Source organism: Taudactylus pleione, unplaced genomic scaffold (genome assembly GCF_031769625.1).
Source record: "Taudactylus pleione unplaced genomic scaffold, aTauple2 ptg000329l, whole genome shotgun sequence".
NCBI lineage: Eukaryota > Metazoa > Chordata > Amphibia > Anura > Myobatrachidae > Taudactylus > Taudactylus pleione.
Window position 1 is genome coordinate 439,265 of NW_028284730.1, and position 23,619 is coordinate 462,883.

At 48.8% G+C, this 23,619-nt stretch overlaps 1 protein-coding gene across 1 annotated transcript in view; it reads left to right on the top strand.

Moving 5' to 3' along the window:
• The window catches only part of FER1L5 (fer-1 like family member 5), a 308,173-nt gene that overhangs the window by 36,356 nt on the left and 248,198 nt on the right, over nt 1-23,619 (top strand). Inside the window, exons 6-9 of the mRNA XM_088443273.1 lie at nt 5,122-5,188; nt 22,071-22,141; nt 22,228-22,356; nt 22,877-22,939. Coding sequence (XP_088299399.1) covers nt 5,122-5,188; nt 22,071-22,141; nt 22,228-22,356; nt 22,877-22,939 — 330 coding nt within the window. The remainder of the gene's footprint in view (nt 1-5,121; nt 5,189-22,070; nt 22,142-22,227; nt 22,357-22,876; nt 22,940-23,619) is intronic.

The window sequence follows — 23,619 nt, forward strand, 5'->3', positions numbered from 1 at the left end:
AATTCCTCAGGGTGCCTCGGTTCAGGATGGAAACCCTACGCTCGATCATACTGGCTATGGAACCTGGGGATTTTATGGTTCCACTGGATATTCAGGATGCCTACTTGCATATCCCGAATGCTTCTGCTCACCAACGTTTTCTCAGGTTTGCTGTGCCATAACAACATTTCCAGTTTCGGGCTCTGCCGTTTGGCCTCTCTACTGCACGTCGAGTGTTTACAAAAATGATGGCGGTTTTAGCAGCCCATCTGTGGCTGCAGAGGGTCCAGCTGTTACCATACCTGGAAGACCTCTTGCTGTTAGCAGGGTCTCCGGGAAGTACATCTCCTCCACCTGCAGCTGAAAATATCTGTGCTGCAGATGCATGGGTGGTTGATCAATTGGAAGATGTCCTCCCTGGTCCCGTCTCAAAGGATGCTCCATCTGGGGACTCTGTTGGATTCCCAACAGCAAAGGATTTTTCTGACAGCAGACAAGATCACCACTTTGCAGACGAGGGTGCGCAGATGCTTCCACAGTCGGCAAGTGTCGATACACTCGGCAATGCGGTAACTGGGATCCATGGTGTTGACGTTCGACATGGTGAAATATGCCCAGTTTCATCCCGGCCTCTGCAGAAATTGATCCTTTCCAGGTGGGACGGATTACCCCATCGGATCAGATCCCAAATGATGGTGCTCTCTCCGGAGGTGCATCTGTCTCTGACTTGGTGGCTCCAGTCGGTCCACCTCACCAAGGGTCAGCCCTTCTGGATTCCGGACTGGGTCCTTCTGACGACGGACGCCAGTCTCCGGGGTTGGGGCGCAGTGATAGGTCCACACTCTTTTCAGGGTAGGTGGACAGCAGAGGAGTCTGCTCTGCCAATCAACATATTGGAACTTCGTGCAGTCTTCAGGGCCCCACAACAAGCCTGACTCATACTTCACGGAAGATCCGTGCAAGTTCAGTCAGACAACGCCACGACCGTGGCATACATAAACCATCAAGGAGGGACTCGAAGTCCGGCGGCTATGTCAGAGGTATCACGCATTCTGACATGGGCGGAAGGCCATCTCCCAGCCATATCGGCGGTGTTCATTCCAGGAGTTCTAAATTGGAAAGCGGACTTCCTCAGCCATCACAACTTGCATCCCGGGGAATGGTCTCTTCACCAAGAAGTGTTTTCAGCTCCTAGTGGAGAAGTGGGGCCTTCCAGACGTGGACCTCATGGACTCTCAACAGAATCACAAGGCTCTCTTGGTAGATCCTCTGTCAGTCAAGTGGACCTTCCAGTTTGCGTATCTCTTCCCTCCAATTTCCCTGCTTCCTCGAGTACTTCGGAAGTTCAAACAAGTAGGAGGCACTGGTGGCTCCAGCGTGGCCCAGACGTCATTTGGTACTCAGATCTTCAGAGTCTCTCCATCGACACTCCGTTGCTGTTTCCTCAACATCCGGACCTGTTGTCTCAAGGTCCTTGCCTCTACCCGGATCTGGGTTGTCTGTCTTTGACGGCGTGGCTCTTGAGACTGCCCTCCTAAGGTCCAGGAGTTTTCCGGCTCTGTGGTTAACACTATTCTCAGAGCAAGAAAACCTGCCTCTGCCAGGATTTACCACAGGGTGTGGAATACCTATTTTGACTGGTGTCGTCCCAAAGGTTACAACCCCCAAGTGTTTCGGATATCCAGGGTTTTGGCTTTCCTGCAGGCGGGCATGATGATCTCTGAGGCTTACACTCATGAGGGCCTTCCAGTGCCGCTCTATTACTGCTCATTCTACTCGGTCTTTGTGTCCTTCATGGGCAGCTTGCCGTGGCGCCTCGGCTGTTCAGCTTTGTAAGGCAGCCACGTGGTCTTCTGTCCAGTCTTTTTTGAGGTTTTATGCTTTTGATACCTTTGCCTCTGAAGATGCTTCCTTCGGGCGGCGGATTCTCCTCTCTGCGCAGAAGTGTCCCCACCCTTGAAGGTACTGCTTTGGGACATCCCCAAGGTCTCCCTGTGGAGCCTATGGACCCTGAAGTAGAAAATGAGAGATATGGTAAGAACTTACCTTTGTTATCTCTCTTTCTACGAAGTCCATAGGATCCACAGGGCACCCACCCTGACACTCAAGTGCTACAGATGGGCTTTGCTTTGGTCACCGATTTTCCGTCTCCTTTTGTTTGAGAATGTGTTTGTTGTGTGTTCCAGACTTTCTTCTCTCTCTTTTATTCTCCACCGGCCTTTGGCTTGCTATGAAACTGAGGTGCCTCTGGCCCGGGAGCGGGGTATAGGGGGAGACCCAAGTGCATCCTGGGAGAAAAGTTGACTGCGTAAGGTGCCCGGATGACTCTGCATCACCTATACCCCAAGGTCTCCCTGTGGACCCTATGGACTTCGTAGAAAGAGAGATACCAAAGGTAAGTTCTTACCATATCTCTTACTTTTCTGGAACGCTCCCTGTTGCCGCCTCCCAAAAGTTCCAGAAACAGATCTGTACATTCTTAGTGTCGCTCTTGCGCATGTACAGATCTGCAAACATTAGAGATTTACGTAAATATTGAATTTATGTAAATCTTTGAATTTCCAGGAGTTGGTTTGCTTGGTGCTCAAGCTGAAGAGAGTATCTGTACATCTTTGCATTCGTCTTCTAGGGAAGATGGTGGCCTCGTTCTAGGCCACCCAATTCGGCAGGTTTCACTCCAGAACGTTCCAATTGGATCTTCTCTCTCAATGGTCGGGTTCCCACCTACAGATGCATTTTGTGCGATTATCTCCTCAGATCCGCATATCCTTCATCTGGCGGCTCTGGACGGACCACATGGTAACGGGTTGACGCTTCGGAATTTGGAATTGTATCCTAGTTACTACGGATACGGAGCTGTGGTCCCAGACAGCCACTTCCAGGGGTGTTGGTTATGTCAGGAATCCCTCTTACTGATTAATGTCCTCAAACTACGGACGGTCTACAGGGCACTGATAGAGGCAGCTCGTCTACTGCGGGGACTTCCAGTTCAGATGCAATCTGACAATGCCACCGCGGTGGCATACATCTATCGGCAAAGTAGAACCCCCACTTGCCTAGCAATGATAGAGGCCAGCCGCATTCTTCTGTGGGCAGAAAAACACGTTGAGGCTATTTCCGCAGTCTTCATTCCGGGAGTCGACAACTGGGAAGCGAACTACCTCAGTCGTCAAGATCTCCATCCCGGGGAATGGTCTCTCCATAGACCAGGGATCAAGCAGCGGTAGGAGCGTATACCTTGTTGATCCCTTGGCTGTTCAGCTTTGCGTACCTGTTCCTGCAATTTCCACTCCTTCCTCGAGTTCTCAAGCGGATCATGCGCGAGTCATCCACAGTCACCCTAGTGGATCCAGATTGGCCTCGTCGAGCTTGGTACTCTGATCTCCTACTTCTTCTGGCAGATGAACCTTGGCCTCTTACGCTACGGTCGCATCTTCTGCAGCACTGTTCATTTCAGTACCCCGACTTACGTCGGCTTTATTTGATGGCGTGGCTGTTGAGACCGACATCCTAAGATGTCATGGCATTCCGAGGGCGGTCATTCCTACTATGCTCTGAGCTAGGAAACCGGTAACATCAGCTTATTATCATCGCATTTGGAAGTCATAACTCCTGGTGTGAAGGACGTGGCTCCTCCACTTCGTCTTTTCATTTGCAACGTCTTATTCTTTTTCTTCAAAAGGGATCTTCGTTTAGGATCTCTAAAGGTGCAGGTTTCTGCTTCTCAATATTTTTCCAGCGTCACCTAGCCCTGATGCCGGTGGTACAGACCTTTTTACAGTGGGTGCTTAGGGTGAAGCCTTTGTGCCACCCACTGCTCCATGGGACATGAATCTTGTCTTATCCTTCCTTCAGTCTGCAACATTTTAAACTTTAGGAGGAGATGGATATATATATATATATATATATATATATATATATATATATATATAATCTGGTGTACACACATAATTATATTACACATCTGTTTTTGCAAACACAACAGATTAAAGGGAAAATAACCTTTGTGATCTTTTCATGCAGGTCATTAGCCTAGATATTTGTAAATTATCCAGATCAAAGGTACAATTAGCATTAATTTGGTGTGCACAACTAGCAATCAATACTAACGTAACATCGAATACTTTCAAATATCCATTTCAAATGCTTATGCTGGGCATACACTATGCAATTATCTGTCCAATCTGGCTGGTTGGTATGAAAACCTGGTAATGTATGGGAACAAATAACACTAGAAAACGGACAAGATTTTCCTTCCCACTAGACAGATTGGACAGATAATTGTAGAGTGTATACCCAGTATATGCAATACAGGACCTGTGATCAATTATGGTGGACCACGGTTGCAATCGCTATTCTGTTGCGATTTCTGCTGCAATCGCAACTGCGTATAGCAGTGATTCCCAACCTTGGTCCTCAAGGCACAGTAATACCCCTTTTCCACCTAAATTCTGGGTCTGACCCGGAGTTGGAACAAAGTTCCTATCCGGATCAGACCCGGAATTTTGCCGGCGCCGGCTCGGAATATTCCCGAGTCAGCGCTGCTCACACCGCAGTCGGGTCTGCAAAGACTTGGCTTTTGCGGAGTGAAAGTGGCGCTTGGAGATGACGTCATCTCCAAGCGCCACTGAAGCCGGACCAAGTGGCAGGCTAGCCCGTGTTAAACCCTGCTAGTTACCTGGGTTGGATTGCCAGGTCACTCGACCCGGCGATCCAACTCTCTCCCCTTTTACACCAGGGAGCTGCCCGGGTTAACCCTTCAAAAACCCGGGTTTTAGCTCCGGTGTAAAAGGGGTATAACAGTCCTGGCTTTAATGATCTCTATGCTAAAGCACAGATGGTTTAATCAAAATAACTGAGGTACTAATTAAGTCGCCTGTGCTCAAGTATAGCTATCCTTAAAACCTGGACTGTTAGTTTGCCTTGAGGACCGTGGTTGGGAACCCCTGGCATATAGAATCACAAGCACTGTGTATGGTGGGTGTGTATAATTTTCTGTCGCAGCATTTTTAGTGATCGCAATATTGTGCGTACACAATTGCAGTTGCGATCCTTGCTGAATCAGGCCGTGAGACTGTAAGCTCTCTGGGTCAGGGACTGATGCGATTATATGTTGCGTAATTAGTGTCTGTTTCATTTCAGAATACCATAACTTTTCAACTTGTATGCCATCTAGAAGAAGTTAATACCAAAAACAGTCCACATGAAGGTGAGGCACTTTGGATTCTGTAATGAAATGCTAAGAGTTTATTACATTAGTTTTTATGGCTGAGCCAAACTTAGCATATAGGACAGTAAACCAGTGCCTAGTGACAGAAGAGACTAAGGGGTAAATTTACTACGAATCATGTCTGGCCGTCAGGGGCATTTCAAGAGAGCAGGAGGCCCATGTGCAGTCTCCGTCACGGACTCCCTCCTCTTAGTCCAGTGGCCGGCAGCGCACTGATAGACGCAAAACGATGGGAAAATGGTAGAGGCGGCCATTTTCCCTGTACTGCGCATGCAGAAAATGACTGGAAAATGGGCGCAGCTACGATTTTCCAGGTGTGTTTACAGCGCTGGCGCCAATGTGGTACTCCAGAGAGGTAAGTATAATATGGGTGCAAGGCGGGTGGTGCGGGCACCCATTATAAATACGCCCCTGCTGGTCGATGGTCGTGTTTAAACACGCTGAGCAATGCTGGGATTTGCATGAGTTTTTTGTGACCAAAATTACGGATGTACTAAGAATCATGTTTGCCTGTCTATTTTGATTCAATGGTGATACCGATCGTGTCGTACGGTGTGCGAGTTCACTCATATTGGCACCCTCTAAATAGACTCTGCTGAGCACTGCACAGATCAGTGTGATTTATGTGCGTACAGTGTAAATAAAGGGTTAACAATTTGAAAAAACATTGGTGTGAAACCCCCCCCTTCCCCCCCCCCCCCCACAAAAAGAAAAAAATCTTAACTAGCCCCAGACATCTGAGCCTTGTCTGATGCTGGAAATTTGGGAGAAAAACGGCGTAAGGTTCTCCCATATTTCCAGGACCCAGTACAAGGCTGTACCAGCTGGGGGGCTTGCACTATGGCTGGAAGAAACACAGGGGTAAATTTACTAAAGTGAGAGTTTTTAGAAGTGAGTTTTAGAAGTGATGTTGCCCATAGCAATCAATCGGATTCTACTTAACATTTAACTAGCACCTTCTAGAAAATAATAACTAGAATCTGATTGGTTGCTATGGGCAACATCACTTCTAAAACTCACTTCTAAAAACTCTCACTATAGTAAATTTACCCCACAGTGTGGAGTTCATAAACCAGACCCATATTGGTCAGCCCATAAGATGGGGTCCCCCCCTCCCGAGAATCAACCAGCCCTGGGTTGAAAGCCCATGGCTCTTCCCCGCATTCCTGGAGCAGGTGGATGCGGAGTAATTGTGTAAAAGTTAGAAATAAAATGGTTCTTTACAGTGGGACTACAGGCATGCCTTCCCCGTGGCACTTGTAGAACCACAAGTGCGAGCAGGGCACTGGCACCTGTACCCCAACTGTAAAGAAATTATTAACAAAAAGCCAGTGTGCAGTCACCGAAGGATTTAACTCTTTATTGACTTAATTTTGTGTGTTTGGTCGTCTATTTCTGCGTGGGATTGTGTTCTTGTCTTTAATAGATTAGAGTTGCAAAATTGGGAATGCAATCTCGGCCGCACACGATTCTTAGTAAATTTACTCCTAAGATCGAGTTCTATTTCTGCATGTACCATCCTTTTGTGTGCTCGCACACTTATGTATTCCTATACTCTACATGGAACACAGGACCTGATTCAGACCCGCTCTCTCGATGCGTATGCAAATTCAGCAAGGCAGGCGATTGCATGGCAAGGCATTAGCACGCCCACTATGCCTTGGCGTGCGATCGCATTGTGTATGCAGATGCCCACCAGCCTGTCTTAAGACGCCCACTTGCGCATGTCATCTCCCGGAAGTGTATGCAACCATCGGTAACATCAAATACCATCGGATGTGATCGCAGCACTTGTGGTTGACCATACCCTTCCGCAAGCACTGCAAGCGCTTCAGTGTAAATTTAATTTAGTGACGTGTACTATGACGCTGCCTCTTAATTATGCACGCCTCTGAAACGTCGTTGAGACACTCAGGGAAGCTTGCGTTCGCACCTCCACTCCTCTGTTTCTAGCGGCCAGCCCCTGTCACCACCCACAAACTGCTTCTCCTGTCACTCACTCTACTGGGCAGTCTATGCGCAGCGAGCGAACGCTTTCCGATCTCTCGCAGTGGTACGCGCACAACGATGCATGCGCACAATGCGAGCCATCGTCAGCTACGAGCGAAAGCATCTTAGCGAGCGGGTCTGAAACAGGTCCAGAGTACTACTATAGTTTTGCAACTTCATGCTAAGTTTTAAAAATGCACCAAAATGAAAAATTATTTAAAGTTACCAATTGGTGCATGTAGCATGACTGGTGCAAATTGTTTGTGTTGCTGTACTTCATTCTGTCTCTGTACCAGCCTTCAGGATGGAGTACTACTGTTTTGCTGTTTTGATATTTTGCACTGGAAGATGACAAGTTTGTTAACTTAAAGATTAATGGAATACAATTTTTGCTTACTTTTTTCCTATAATTCCGAGAAGCGATGTATGCATAGCGTGAAATTAAAAAAAATATTTCTCATCTTATTACCTAGAGCCTCAGTGGGTTGCTGTGTGTAAAATAATTGTGGTTAATGAATGAGTAATAACTTATTGCCATATAGTGGAGAAAGCAAAGGATAATTAAGTCAGAAATTGTGGTGTATTGAACACTTATAGTAATTTTGTGTGGACATGTTTTCTGCTGTAGGTGGGTAGTATATATCAATCCTGTTCCATCCCCCAGCATTGTGTACTGCATAGGCTGTGGACACAATAATTTAATTTTTAATTTCAATGAAGTACCTGGTGACATAACTACTGAGAGACATTCTCAACTATCTGTTGTGGTGCCATCTAACAGAATCGCTGCCAAAGCTCACTTAGACACAGGCTACAACAAACTATCTCCCGTGTTTCGCGGTGTGGAGGTTTGCGGTCCTTACCGGTGAGGGCGCTGTGGCGCGGTCCTTCTGGCGGGGGAGCTGGCGTGTGGAGACTGACATTGCGTGTACGCAGAGGTCTGCCAGCGTTGGGCTGTCCTGGCAAGGGTAAGTCTAGTGGTGTCACGGCTGTCTGGGCGCCACCATGTTGTCTTTGGCCATGTGACATAGCAGGCCAATCATCTGTGGGTCACCTGCTCTCTCTGGCCTATCACGTTCTGTTACTGGGTACTTAAGGGTGTTCGGAGCTCCCTGTAGTGCAACGTGTTCACAGCGTCAGCTGTGAGAGAGAGTTCTCTGCGCTCCTGAACCTTAGTTTTGTGCTCCGGTGCTAGCCTTAGCTCCTTGTCAGCCTCCGGTTCCCTGCATAGCCTGCACCTCTTTGCCTTGCCTTGCACTCCGCCGGTGATCAGCCCTGCACCTCCGCCAGACACACTCCTGCCTGAACCTGTCTCCTCAGTTAACCCATTCCTGTGCAGCCATCTTCACAGCATTACCGGATTTCCCTTTCAGCTATCATCATAGCATTACCGGATATCCCTCTCAGCCACTATTAAGCATACCAGGATTTCCACTTCACTCTGACAGTCCATCTGGATTCACCTCAATCATCTCTGCCACTGATCTGGACATTCGTTTATTCTCACTCACTACAGTTCCCTCCTGCCACATATCTTAGTTTGTTTATTACTGGACTTTAGTTTATCTTATTGTTCATGTCTACCAACATTCACATTAAACAACCCACCTTTCAGTTTAAACCTGTTCCGGTGTTTTGTTTGTTACCACTTCGGGTCCACAACAAACACAGACTCTAACATCATTCTTTTCTTTTCCATCTTCTATCAGGTTTCCATTCTCCAAAATCCAAGCTCATCGAAGTGACCAACTAATTATATTATTGTCTTAAACAAAGAGCCACTCTCCCTGCTCATACTCTTTGACCTCTCTACCGGGTTTGAAAGAAATTACCACAAGAGCCTTCATAACCTTCACTCCACTATTCTCTACTGCCTTACCTATAATCTCTCCAGTTGCTCCTTTAGTGTCTCTACCTCTGACTGCTCTGCTTCTGACATATGCCTCTCCTCCCCCCAAATTAGCACATCCTACTACCGCCTACAAGACCTCCACTGGGCTGCTCTCTACATCTGGAATTCTGATGCCTGCCTTACCAGACTATCATCCTTCAGCCTCCAATTTCTGTGTGTATTATCTGTGTGCCCTGTAGTTAACAAGCCTGTGATCTATAAGTGAAATATTATATTTTGGTCCATCTGCAGAGTAAGTTATTTGGCTAAAGAAGGTTTATGGTCTCTGTCCTGTAAACTATGGGCAGCCAGTGTGTCTCTACAAAAATACTGGATCCAGATCACCGTTTATGACCGATTGTAAAAAATTGTATTTGAAGTCACATGCTGACATGGTATTTACTTCAAACAACCCCTTCTGAAGATCTGAGGATACATCAGATCCCAAAATTGTGTGTTTGAGACATCTGTCAGGAAAATGCCAATATCTTTTCCCTTGACATATTAATGAAAACACAAAGGAATAAATACATCTGCACACACATTCAAAATTAGATAAAAGACCCCATATTTGTATCACATATGAATTGTTTTTCAGGACCTGATCAATGACATCCTTCGTGAGTTCCTGGGGGGTTTTGTTGTTGTATATCTGGACAACATTTAAATTTTTTATCAATCACCAGCTCGGCATCATCAACACGTACGGCAGGTTCTTCAAAAGCTGCGGGAGAATCATCTGTATGCCAAATTAGAAAAGTGTGACTTCAATGTCTCGCAGGTTTCCTTCTTGGGATATACCATCTCATCTCAGGGTTTTTCGATGGATCTTCATAAGGTCGAGGCTATACTTAAGTGGGTTCAGCCTACCTCTCTTAAAGCCATCCAGCGGTTCCTGAGTTTTTTTAACTATTACCGTCGATTCATTAGATCATTTTCGGATATTGTGGCACCCATTGTGGACCTGACCAAAAAAGGAGCAGACACCCTTACCTGGTCAGACAAGGCGGTCCAATCTTTCAAAACCCTCAAAGTTGCATTTACCCAGGCACCAGTTCTTCGACATCCCGATCCAGATCTTCCATTTGTCGTAGAGGTTGATGCTTCTGAAGTGGGAGATGGAGCTGTGTTGTCACAAAGAAACCCTTCTGATGATAAATTACACCCATGTGCTTTTTTTTCCCGGAAATTTTCTTATTTCCTTTTGGCCGGGCTCAAAGAACATCAAAGCTTATGCTCTGTCCAGAAGTTTCGAACCTATTCAACAGACTGTTGGGACCAATGAGGCTATCTTTCCAGATTCTTCCTTCCATTGTGCCTTTCGAAATCTGGTGGACCTGATTCAAACCCATCTATCTGAATCACCTTTGAAGAAGCCTGCTAATCGTTTATTTGTTCCAGAGAGGTTCAGAAGAGCTGTTTTACTAAATTTCCATGCTAGTAGAGCTTCTGGATACCCTGGCATCAATAAAACATGTGAATTGCTCTCTCGCTCTGTTTGGTGGCTGTCGTTAAGCCAGGATGTGCGGGAATTCGTCCTGGCATGTGAGGTCTGCTCTCGGAATAAGACACCTCGAACAGCTCCTTCAGGCCTGTTACTTCCACCTTCTATACCTCTGAGACCTTGGACCCACATTGCCATGGATTTTATCGTCAATCTGCCCATGTCTGCCCGATGTTCCGTGATCTGGACAGTGGTTGATCGATTCAGTAAGATGGCACATTTTATTTCGTTGCAGAAGCTCCCCTCTGCCAAGGAACTTTCCAGCCTATTTCTTAAGCACATCTTTCGAGCACATGGCTTACCGCAGGATATCATATCAGATCGAGGAACACAATTCGTTGCTCAGTTCTGGAGGGTGTTCTGTGCTGCATTGGGCATTCGTCTGTCAAACTTGTTTTGCTGATGACAACAATAAATACAATACAATACAATACAATACAATACAATCTCTCCTCGGGTTACCATCCGCAGGCCAATGGAAAAACCGAGCGCGTCAACCAGTGTCTTAAAATATCTACGCTGTTATATTTATAAATGTCACAATGACTGGGTATTGCATCTACCACTTGCTGAGTATGCTTTTAACAATTCATGCCATTCTGCATCTGCGGTGTCTCCATTTTTCTGTGTTACAGGGCAACATCCGAGGTCCAACGCATTTGAATCCTGTTCACCTGTCACCTCTCCTGTTTCAAGGCTCCGGTCTATCTGGAAGAAAGTTCATCTGAGTCTTCAGAGGGTTTCTTGTCGGTCCAAGAGAATTTCTGACAAACATCGGAGACCATGCGATTTTAAGAAAGGGGATTTGGTGTGGCTCTCCACCAAAAATATCAGGCTCTGTCAACCTACTCAGAAATTGGGCCCCAGGTTTATTGGTCCATTCCGCATTAATTCACAGGTGAATCCGGTAGCCTTCAAGCTTCAATTACCTAAATCTCTTCACATCAATAATACCTTTCACTGTTCTTTGTTCAAGCCCGTATTCTCTTCAGTTAAATTCAAATCTAGGCTCTCCTCCAAACCTGCGCCAGTTGTAGTCCACGGTCAGCGCAAGCTCATTGTGGAGAGGATCTTGGACTCCAGATTTTCCAGAGGTCATCTTCAGTTTTTGGTCCATTGGAAGGGCTATAGCATTACATGCCCCCAGGTTGAGGAGATGTTTCTTTCGGGACTTTCCAGACAAACCAGGTTCTAGGGGTTCTTCAACCCCGCATCAAGGGGGTTGTACTGTTACCATCCGCGCTATGTCTCCTAACATAGGGCCTGGAAAGGAAGGGGTTACTCCACCTGCTCCCAAGAGAGGGCGATCGGCACGCCTCAGGAAATGAGGTCACTATTTTTCTGTTGTGGGATTGGTGCTCCTTTGTATTTGTACAAAGGATACCTGTTGCCCTGCCGACTATATTGGATATTCTATCCTCTCGGCTGGTGCACGGTCAGCATTACTCACCTTATACTAGTCCTTCGTGTCTACTCCGACCGCTCGGCCACTCCAGGACACTTCCTCTCGGCCGTCCTCGTGCTGCCTCCGGCTCTCCTAGCCAGAGCACCAGCTGCTGTTAGCTGACACTGAGGGAGTTCTCAGCTTTCAGAAGGGCTCCCCCGGCGACTCCTGCAGTGCTGCCTTTCGAGCCTCCGTCTACCCGGTTCTACCATCGGCACTCAGCTGCCGCATTACCAGCAGCACCTCCAGGACATCGGCTATCATCACAGCTCCTGCATCCTTATGCTGCAATCGGCTCCTCCGGCTGCAGCACCCATTGCTCCCTAGCACCATCGGTCCAGTGGCAGTTATCATCGGCCCATTGGCCGTAACATCGGCCCCTTTGGTCACAATATCGGCTCACCAGCCGCAACTTAGGCTCATTAGCCTTCATCATTGGCTCATTAGCCGCAACATCGGCCCATTGGCCGCAACATCGACCCACAGGCCGCACCATCAACCCACTGGTCACCATATCGGCTCATCAGCCGCAACTCAGGCTCATTGGCCTTCATCATCGGCTTATTAGCCGCATCATCGGCCCATTGGCTGCAACATCAACTCACTGGTCACCATATCGGCTCATCAGTCGCAATTTAAGCTCATTGTCCTTCATCATCGGCTTATTAACCGCATCATCGGCCCATTGGCCGCAACATCGGCCCATTGGTCACAATATCGGCTCACCAGCCGCAACTTAGGCTCATTGGCCTTCATCATCGGCTTATTAGCCGCATCATCGGCCCATTGGCCGCAACATCAACCCACTGGTCACCATATCGGCTCACCAGCCACAAGTTAGGCTCATTGGCCACACCATCAGCCCATTAGCCACTATCATCAGCTCATTAGCCACACCATCGGCTAAGTGGCCACACCATCAGCATTAACCGCATTATCGGTTCAAAGACTGCAACAACCAGATTCTCATCTCTCCCCACTTCATTTGCTACACTACCAGCCTTCTTAGGAGCTCCAGTTCTGACATCTACTCTCTGTCTATCTGGACTCTAACAGTTACCCTAAAGCTATAGCTAGAGACCGTAACATTATAGTCGGCCCTAAAAACATTGCAGGAAGAACCTGGGGCTTGTCATCGTCCGTACCCATCCTTCACTATGGAGCAAGGACAGAATCCTGCCCAAATGCTGGCCGCACAAATTCAAATTTTAACCAGAAGGTACAGGAACTTACAATACGGTTTGAAGAGAATCGTTCACCAGTGCATCCAGTTCCTCCTCCAGAACCAAAGATGAATTTACCGGATCGATTTTCTGATGATCGTCGACAATTTTTAAACTTTCGTGAAAGTTGTAAAGTTTATTTTCGACTTTGTCCTGTCTCGTCCGGCACGCAGTTACAACAAGTGGGATTAGTCATCTCTCTCCTTCAGGGGAATCCACAGACTTGGGCTTTCGGATTGCCCTCAACACATGCTGCATTAAAGACCGTGGATGCTTTCTATCTGGACTCTAACAGCTACCCTAAAGGTATAGCTAGAGACTGTAACAATGTGACCTGCTTGAGCAATTAGCAGCAAGATTGCATGGAAAGCTCATCCTTCATTACTTAATGAACATTGTGTTGGGTGCAGGGCAGGCAGGGGACTAAATATCTGAGGTCCCCACTAACCTAAGGATTCCCTTTGATGGTGACCTGATGTTCACTTGTGTTCCAAAGTCTGATTTGACAGCAGATTCCTGACTGTTTTGCTTTTAGTAAATCAGCAGATTCAATAACCACCGGGAATCTACCAAAAAATCCCAAACCGATGCTGCCTACATGGACCAAAGAGAACCCTTCCCAAATGAATTAAGTGAGCAGTAAATTGGCGAAGGAGGGACCAGAGGATGTGTTTTCTTTTTTATTATTAAAGGATTATTTTGTGTTTATTGTAATATTATTTTTAGAATTGCACTACAGGTACCAGCAGACCCTGTCTGTCATTAAAATTGGGCATGATAGGGCTAGCTGGATTCTGTATTACACCAGTGAAGAAGACTGTTGTTTATATTTTTTTTTTTTTTTTTTTTAACAAGTTTATTTGTAGATTTTACAGAAGTGAAATAATACAACTATACATAATCCAATAAAGAGGTATATGAAATATTCAGATCGACAAAACAATATGATATCATGTTAGCACATATTTCTACTTCAGGGTCCATAGGGTATCCACAGGATACCTTGGGGGTATAGGTGTGACGTCAGTCGCCGGGCACCATAGAATTAAGCTTTTCAGCCTCCCAGGATGCACTAGAGTCCCCCTCCTATACCGCGCCCCCGAGCCAAGGCACCTCAGTTTAGTTTGGTGCCCGGCCGGAGACGGGTGCACCTGTTGGAGTGGGGGCTAGAAGAGCCCCTGAAGCTTTCTTCTATGCAGCTGTGGCTGCACATCTGGATGTACAGCATGGACAGTCAGTCCTGACGTCCATGCTGTCTTCCCTACACCCCCGCCGGTACCGATCCGGGGATGCTGGTGAGCATCTGGGGTCACAGCTAGCGGTGACCCCAGATGTTCCGAACCATGGCCGGATTCAAGGGGAACAAAGGTAAGCAGCGTGTCCCGCGGTGGGTCCCCGCTGGTCACATGGTCCTAAGTCCCCAGGCAGGGGGCTTCCTGGGGACTGGCTGCAGCGTGGAGCCAGGCGACCAACCTGCGCTTCCACTACCCCCTGGGACAGCGGACCGCAGCAGAGCGGTAGCGCTGCGGCGTCCCAGGGGTTAAATGCATGCCAGGGGAGCGCGCCTTCCCTGTCTCACAGCCGGCGCCTCCCCCGCTGCACACAGCCCTCTCTGCACGCTGCCGACTGGCCCTGTGGCAGCGCTCCTCCCCCAGGCCAGCCTCCTCTCTGCTCCTCGGCGGCCATCTTCTTCTGAACGCATGGTGAACGCTGCTGGAAGCCTGGAAGGAAGCATCGTGGTCTGGGTCCCCCTGCATACCTCTCCTCCGCTGTGGTCAGGTCTGTGTATGCAGCGCTGTGTCCTACCAGGCCCTGTGTCTGCGTAGTTGAGTGATCAGCGCTGTTAGTGCAGGAATTGATTTTCTTTGCATTGTATGTGACTGTGCTAGCGCTGCTGCCTGTAACTTTTCTTCTAAACTGTCAGCTTTATTCTGTGAGAGGGGTCACATACCTGGTGCCATCATGTCTGAAAGTGATTTTCCTCTCCGGCTACAGTGTACTACCTGTAAAGTACCGTTAGCGGAGGGGGAGGGTAGCGCGGAGGGCCTTTGCCGGCAGTGTTTGTCCATGGCGCGGCCGCTTACGGTTACAGCACCGGTACAGGAGCCGCCCTGGGCTTGTTTCGCTCAGGCGCTTACAGCCTTAGTGGGCCAGTTAGCTCCGCAGCCCGCGTTTACACCGATGGGTTTGTCCCAGCAGTCAGTGGTGTCGTCACCCATGCAGGGTTTCCCACGACAATTGGTGGTACCCCACAGTCTCCCTATTTCCCCGCTCCCGGTTTCTCAGGAGCCAGCGTGGGTTAACTCCCTGACGAGTTCTGTACAGCACTTGTCGGATGTGTTGCAAGGGGAGTCTGTGATGCGGCCGCATAAACGGCCGGTGGCGTCTCTGTCGGCTCCTTATGAGGATGACGAGGGGACGTCTGATGATGGGGAGATTCTGGATCCTTACGATCAGGAACCTCTCCATACTAAGGACGCTGATGCTAAGTCCAAAGTATATATTCCTGGACTTATTCGGGCGGTCCGCACAGCCTTGGTGATTGAGGACGAAGTTCCCCCAGCGGCTAAATCTAAGTATGCCTTTTTCAAAGATGTGAAGGGCGATGCCACAGTCTTTCCTCTTTCGGGTCAGTTAGTGGACCATTTAGAGGAGGCGTGGAAACAGCCTGGCAAAAGATACCAGCCGCAGAGACGCCTGGCGGTGGCTTATCCGTTTGCGGATAATTATTTTGCAAAGTGGGAATCCCCTCCACAGGTGGATTCTCACGTGACCCGTCTTGTCCGTAGTGCCACATTGCCGATGCCATCCATGTCCTCCCTTAAGGATGCTACGGACCGCAAGGTGGAGATCTGCCTGAAGTCCGCTTATTCCCTTGCGGGGGGGGCAGCACAGCCGGCTATGGCCATTTGCTGGGTTGCCAGAGCGATGGAGCGCTGGGCGGATTCATTAGAGGCTTCTTTTGATTCCGACTGACCGGCCGAACAGGCGGAGTTGATTGGTAATCTCCGTGATTCGGCCACTTATATCAACGAGGCGGCCCTAGACATTAGTACTCTGGTGTCTAGAATTTCTTCAGCAGCGGTGGCTGCTCGTCGCACCTTGTGGCTGCGATCCTGGAAGGCGGACGCAGATTCCAAAAAGGGTCTGGAGGCGTTGCCGTTTACCGGAGAAGTTCTCTTCGGTCCGGATCTGGATAAGATTGTGGCCACACTGGCGGCAGCCAAATCGGCTTGTCTCCCGTCGGCCGCTGCTCCTTCTGGTTCTGGACCATCGTCCTTTCGGTCATCTAGGGCCCAGGGCAGGCCCAAACCACAGTCGTTTCCTCGACAGGCTGGCCCTAAGAAATCAGCCAAGCCCAGGAAACAGGCATGGAGTACCAGACGTCCGACCCCAAGCCAGATGACAAGCCTGCGGCCTGACAGTCCGGGCCTCCCTTTGGGGGATCCCAGGGTGGGAGGCCGCCTGCTGCAGTTCGCCCAGTGTTGGTCGGCCACTACGACAGACACTTGGGTTCTGGAGGTGGTCTCCCACGAGTACGCCCTCTCCTTCCGGCACAGACCCCCGGCGCGATTCTTCACCACGGGTCTACCATCAGACCGGAACAAGGCTACGGAGCTGCAGAAGGTATTGCACACTATGCTCCAGGCTGGAGTTATAGTGCCTGTTCCATTCTCCCAGAGGTGCCAGGGTTTCAATTCAAATCTTTTTTTGGTACAGAAACCCAATGGGTCGTATCGTCCGATTCTCAACCTCAAAGCACTCAACAAGTCTTTGCGGGTTACGAAGTTTCGGATGGAGATCCTACGGTCCATCATTCTGGCGCTGGAACCTGGGGACTACATGGTGTCATTGGACATACAGGACGCTTACCTGCATGTCCCTATTCTTTTGCGCCATCAACAGTTCCTCAGGTTTGCAATCCGCAGCGACCACTTCCAGTTTCGGGCGTTACCTTTTGGCCTGGCGACAGCACCACGTGTTTTCACCAAGGTGATGGCGGTCATGGCGGCTTCTCTGCGGCTGCAGGGAGTCCGCATGTTGCCGTACTTGGACGACCTGTTATTGGTGGCAGGATCTCCAGAGCTCCTGTTACGCCACTTGGACCTGACCATTGCACTGCTGCAACGGCACGGCTGGCTAATCAACTGGCAGAAGTCCACTCTAATCCCGTCTCGGAGGATTCTGCATCTGGGAGCCTTATTGGACTCGGGACAGCAAAGGATCTTCGTGACGGAGGACAAGATCTCTGCTTTACAGTCAAGGGTGCGCAGTTGTCTGCACAGCCGCCGGGTGTCCCTACACTCGGCGATGAGGTTACTGGGCTCCATGGTGTCGGTGTTCGACATGGTGGAATTCGCCCAGTTTCACTCCAGACCTCTGCAGCACCTGATCCTGTCCAAGTGGAACGGGCTGCCTCAGTCTCTGAAGTCCCAGACGATTGTGATCACCCCGGAGGTTCGCCTGTCCCTTGCTTGGTGGTTACAGACGACCCACCTCAACAAGGGACGTCCGTTCTGGGTTCCAAATTGGGTCCTGTTGACAACGGACGCCAGTCTTCGGGGCTGGGGAGCAGTTTCGGGTCCACACTTGTTCCAGGGCAGGTGGACGCTGACAGAAGCGGAGCTTCCAATAAATATCTTGGAACTCCGTGCGGTCTTCAATGCTCTCCAGCAGGCACATCGGTTTCTCCAGGGTCACCCGGTGCAGGTCCAGTCGGACAACGCTACCACCATGGCCTACATAAACAGGCAAGGAGGAACTCGCAGTCGGGCGGCTCTCGTAGAGGTCTCTCGGATCCTGGTTTGGGCGGAGCGCAATCTTCCAGCCATATCAGCGGTCTTCATCCCGGGAGTGCTAAATTGGGAGGCGGACTTTCTAAGTCGCCAGGACGTTCATCCGGTGGACGTTCCGGTTCGCATACCTGTTCCCTCCGGTCTCCCTTCTTCCACGGGTAATCCGGGAATTCAAACTGGAAGGAGGGACGCTCCTGTTGATAGCTCCCGCGTGGCCCAGACGGCACTGGTTCTCAGACCTTCAGGGTCTGTCCGTGGACAGTCCTCTGCGGTTGCCGCTACGACCGGACCTTCTGTCTCAGGGTCCTTGTCTTCACCCGGACCTGACTCGGCTGTCTTTGACGGCGTGGCTGTTGAGACGGCCATGCTGAGGTCCCGGGGGTTTTCCAGCTCTTTGGTGCGTACCATGTTGCGAGCTCGGAAACCGTCTTCGTGAGGATATACCATCGCGTGTGGCATACGTTCTTCCAGTGGTGTCGACCGAGAGGTTATGCACCGCGGGAGTTTCGTCTGTCTCGGATTCTCGCCTTCCTGCAAGCGGGACTAGATCATGGGCTTCGCCTTGCTTCTTTGAAGGTACAGGTTTCGGCCCTATCTGTCTGGTTTCACCGTAGGATTGCTACAATCCCGGATGTGTGCACCTTTATGCAAGGTGTTCTCCGCATTCAGCCGCCCTTTGTTCAACCTGTGGCGCCTTGGGATTTGGCTGTGGTCCTGAGGGCTCTCCAAGGACCGCCGTTTGAACCACTGAGCTCAGTGGATCTTAAATGGCTAACAGCTAAGACAGTTTTCCTTCTGGCTATTGCTTCGGCCAGACGTGTTTCTGATTTAGGGGCTCTTTCTTGTAGACCCCCTTTCTTGGTTTTTCATGGGAACAGGGCAGTGCTCCGCACTAGGCCTGAATTTCTTCCCAAAGTTGTTTCCCAGTTTCATGTTAACGAGGAAATCGTTGTTCCGGCCTTTAACTCACCTGGTCTTTCCGTGGGTGAGGCCTCTTTGGATGTTGTGCGGGCCTTAAGGACTTATGTTGACCGCACTTCTTCGTTTAGGAAGTCGGACGCTTTGTTTGTCCTCTATGGCTTCCGTAAAAAGGGTTGGCCTGCTTCGAAGCAAACTTTGGCAGCCTGGATCCGTATGGCTATTTCTGAAGCTTATATTCATGAAGGCCTACCGGTTCCTCCTTCTCTGAAGGCTCATTCCACTAGGTCGGTGGGTCCTTCGTGGGCAGCTCGACGTGGTGCCTCTGCAGTCCAGATCTGCAAGGCTGCTACGTGGTCCTCTGTCCATACCTTCGTGAGGTATTACAGGTTTGACACCTTCGCCTCTCAGGATGCTTCCTTCGGGCGGCGGATTCTCCTTTCTGCACAGGAGCGTCCCCACCCTTAAAGGATACTGCTTTGGGACATCCCCAAGGTATCCTGTGGATACCCTTTGGACCCTGAAGTAGAAAATATGAGATATGGTAAGAACTTACCCTTGTTATCTCTATTTCTACGAAGTCCATAGGGTTCCACAGGACTCCCGCCCTGTCGCACCTGTGCTGCAGATGGGCTTTGCTCTGGTCACCGGTTTTCCGTCTCCCTCTGGTGAGAATGTGATTCTTCTCCTCCTCCGGCCTATGGCTTGATAACTAACTGAGGTGCCTTGGCTCGGGGGCGGGGTATAGGAGGGGGACCCTAGTGCATCCTGGGAGGCTGAAAAGCTTAACTCTATGGTGCCCGGCGACTGACGTCACACCTATACCCCCAAGGTATCCTGTGGAACCCTATGGACTTCGTAGAAATAGAGATAACAAGGGTAAGTTCTTACCTTATCTCATATTATCACAAATCCAATCTAATTAGAATAGATCATATAGAGCAATACAAAATATTGGAAAAATATACATGGAAAGCAGAACTACGTAGGGGGTAGAGAGATGAAAGAGATGGAAAGAAGAAAAAAGAGGGGAAAAATATGTTGAGGAGGATATGGGAGTTAGAGAGGAGACCGAGTCCAGACTTCAAAAGATAATAGGTGGATTATGATCATTAAAGTAGAGGGTTCGAAAAGCCTGAGGGTAGGGATCCATGTGGTGTGGTGTTATTGTAAAGAAACCAGTCACCCCAAACTATAAGAAACTTATGGGAGGTGTTATGGAGGTAAGCTGAAATTTTCTCCATGGTCGCCACATGCCAGATTTTATTTATGAGTTGTTGGCGAGGAGGAAGGTTGATATCTTTCCAGTGCCTTGCAACTAAACATCGAGCTGCGTTTAAGATATGTGAAGAAAGCTTATCAGCATGTGGGTTGAGGCCCTCAAGTGGACAGCCAAGGAGAAAAGACCAGGGAGATTTAGTCAGTGGTATTTTTAGTATTTCTGAGAGGAGGACAGCAACCTCATCCCAAATTTTGTCTATTTTAGGACATGACCACCATATGTGAATGTAGGTGCCTGCCTCACCGCAATCTCTCCAGCAACGATCAGATGCTAGGTGATACATTCTATGCAGGCGGGCAGGCACCAGGTACCATCTGTAGTATATCTTGTAGGCATTTTCCTTTATTAAGGTGGAAATAGAAGATTTGGATACCCTCTCTCGCACCACAGACCATGTGCCCTCATCTGGTGGGTTCCCCTTTGTTTATATTTTTTAACACAAATTATTAACCCCACACACTCCCCAAAAAGGGGTTTGGGGTATAGCTCTAGTGCTGTCCGCATAGGGCTGGTTGTCCCTAGTAGGGAGGGGACACTTTTTTTTTTTGCAGCCTCACTTCCCTAGGCTGCTGACCAGCCTAAGGGTGGTTGGCACTATGGCAGGAAACCCCCATGCTATAAATCCCATCCACGGGTGCTGAGGGACCCGCACTGCTTACAGGACCCGGCTCCCCCTGTACCCAGATCCTTTCATGCAGCAGAACACAGTGACGGGGGACCGCCTCCAGGCCCTGCCTTCTTCAGCACCCAGCTCTCTTCACACAGCAGAAGTTGGAACATGGTTATGGTGGACCACCTTCCCCCGGTACCCATTTCCCTTCACACCGCGGTTCACAGCTATAGGGGACCACCTCCAGGTCTTATCTTCTCCGGCACCCAACTCTTTTCACACCTTCAGAAGTTGGAACACGGCTATGGGAGGACTGCCTTCTCCCGACACCCGGCTCACTTGTGGACCTGCACTGCACTTTCCTCCAAAGCAGGATCAAGAGGTGTCCTGCATGATGTGCTGCAGTCCTTTCTGCCTGCAAAAGGCTATAATGCAGAGCTGTAGAGAGAGAGGAGTATTGGCACTGCAAAATCCAGGAATGAGTATGAGGTATGCTAGCCAGCTACTTTCTGATCTTCTGCTTTGGAATCTCCTGCTTGGGATTGAGAAGCTGGTCAGTGTTCTCATTCCATCTCCTGACAGTCTTCTTATATATTGGTATTATCGTCAATATTATTAAAGGTACATAGGAGTTTCTTAGAAGATGCCTATTGGGCCTGATTCAGAGTTGTATGCTAATGCCGTCGCTGCTGTGTCTTTGTGTGGAGCTGCTATGCGAAAATATACAAATATTGCAGACATCGGGAGCTGTACTGAGCTGGCCACTGGAGCATTTGCAAATTCAAGCATCTGCATACAAAGACGCAGCATCAGATCATTATCGATTATCACAGTCCTGAGTGACCATAAGGTCCTGCAGATTAACCATGGGAACTGAGACGCTGGAGCCATATTTCTTGCGTACTGAATCACATACACTGGGTGAGACACACCCTTGAAAAGGACGCAACACACCTGCGTTCTTTGCCGCCACTCCCCGTTACCTCTCTCAATCACTCCATGACTGTCAATCATACTGCGAGTAAAAAGTCGCTACGTACAACTACGATAATGTACCTTGACAAACAATCGCTGAACTCCATAAGCATAATTTTATATATGGAGGCGGCGAGATAGATGCATTAGCAAATCGTTCTCTATCTACCTACAGTGTACTAGAATTACTCAGAAGTAAAATGATATATACGCTTCTGATATATTACAGGTGTTAAGGAAGAACAGAATATAAGTCTTCAAGAAAAGAGAGATCTCACTGATAAGGTGCAAGACTTGCGGGTGAGCAGGAGGCAATTGGCTTTTGTATAAGATAGTCATGTATAATCTATCTATATATCTATCCAATCACAAATCTCCTTTTCTAGGTACAGCTACGAATAATCTCTGGGCGACAGCTGTATGGAAATAACATCAAGCCTGTGGTGAAAGTTCGGGTGGGGAAAAAAGTTCACTTAACCCGAGTACAACGAGGCAGTGACCCGTATTTTAATGAGGCTAGTACTAGTGTTACTTTGAATAACATGCATCTCTGTATTGCTCTGAGATGTGCCAATTAGATTTTTTAAGTTTGAAACATGTATTAAAATTCCTAGGGGTGGATTTAGTGCTCAAAAGTAATTTTTATTATTTTTATTATTAGGTTATAAGCTGTAATTTTACGATAACCAATGTAATATAATAGTAAAACGAGTCAGCTATGATCTTTCACATGATTTGTGTGCCACTTGCTGGGAGCAGGCCAGTACTCAAACACCGAAATTTTCCACTAACGACAAAATATTTCCATTGTACCATCTTGATCGGGAGAAGACCTAGAAGTAATTTACATATTATAATATACAGCACACTTATCAAATGTTTGTGATATGGATGTCTTTACAGGTAATTAGGCCCACCTTGCAGTGCTGGTAAAATAAATGTATTTTGCTCTTTGACTGTGGTGATAAAACAGTTTGAATAAGATATATTTATAGGATTGTACGATTAATGTAGGTTGTTATTGTCTGTCTTTAGATTTTCAGCCAAGATTTCCACCAAAAACCATCGGAAGTTTTTGCAGAACTAATACACATCGAGGTATTTTTGATGTTCTCTCTACAGAAGGACCCCCCACCATCTTGTCCCAACAGCTTCACTCCACAACACTGGAAACATTTCTCACTCATAGGGCCTGATTCAGAGCCGGACGCTCTGACAGAGCGCTCGCTCTGAATCAGGGCCGTCCCTCTTACTTTTTGGAGCGGCCTCCTGGCCGCTCGCATAGCTGTGGGTGACCACCCACAGCTATAGCGAGCGGCCAAAATGATGGTCGCGATGGTCTCGTCTGCCGCAAGCCCTGGAGTGCTTTTAGCTCTATCAGAGCCAAAAGCACTCCCACTGACATCACTAGTGATGTCAGTGGGGCCGGCCCCAGACGGTAGGCGTCCCCATGGGAACGCCTCCGTCTTGGTAGGCACGCCCACCAAAGGAGGCGTGCTGTCAATCACCATCGACAGCACGCCCCCTTTGGTGCGAGACCAATAACGACGGCTTGGCCGTCGTTATTCGGGTCTCACGCATGCGCACGACGGAGCTGCCTCCGTCGTGCGCATGCGCACTTGGGCAACATCGACCTGCTTGCGAGCGCTCAGCGCTCATGAGCGGGTCTGAATCAGGCCCATAATCCACAATGGTCTCATTGCCCTCAGAGGCCTGAAAGTGAATATTCACCCACCACAAACATGCCTTTTCCCCATCCTCTGTGCAGTCACAAGCCC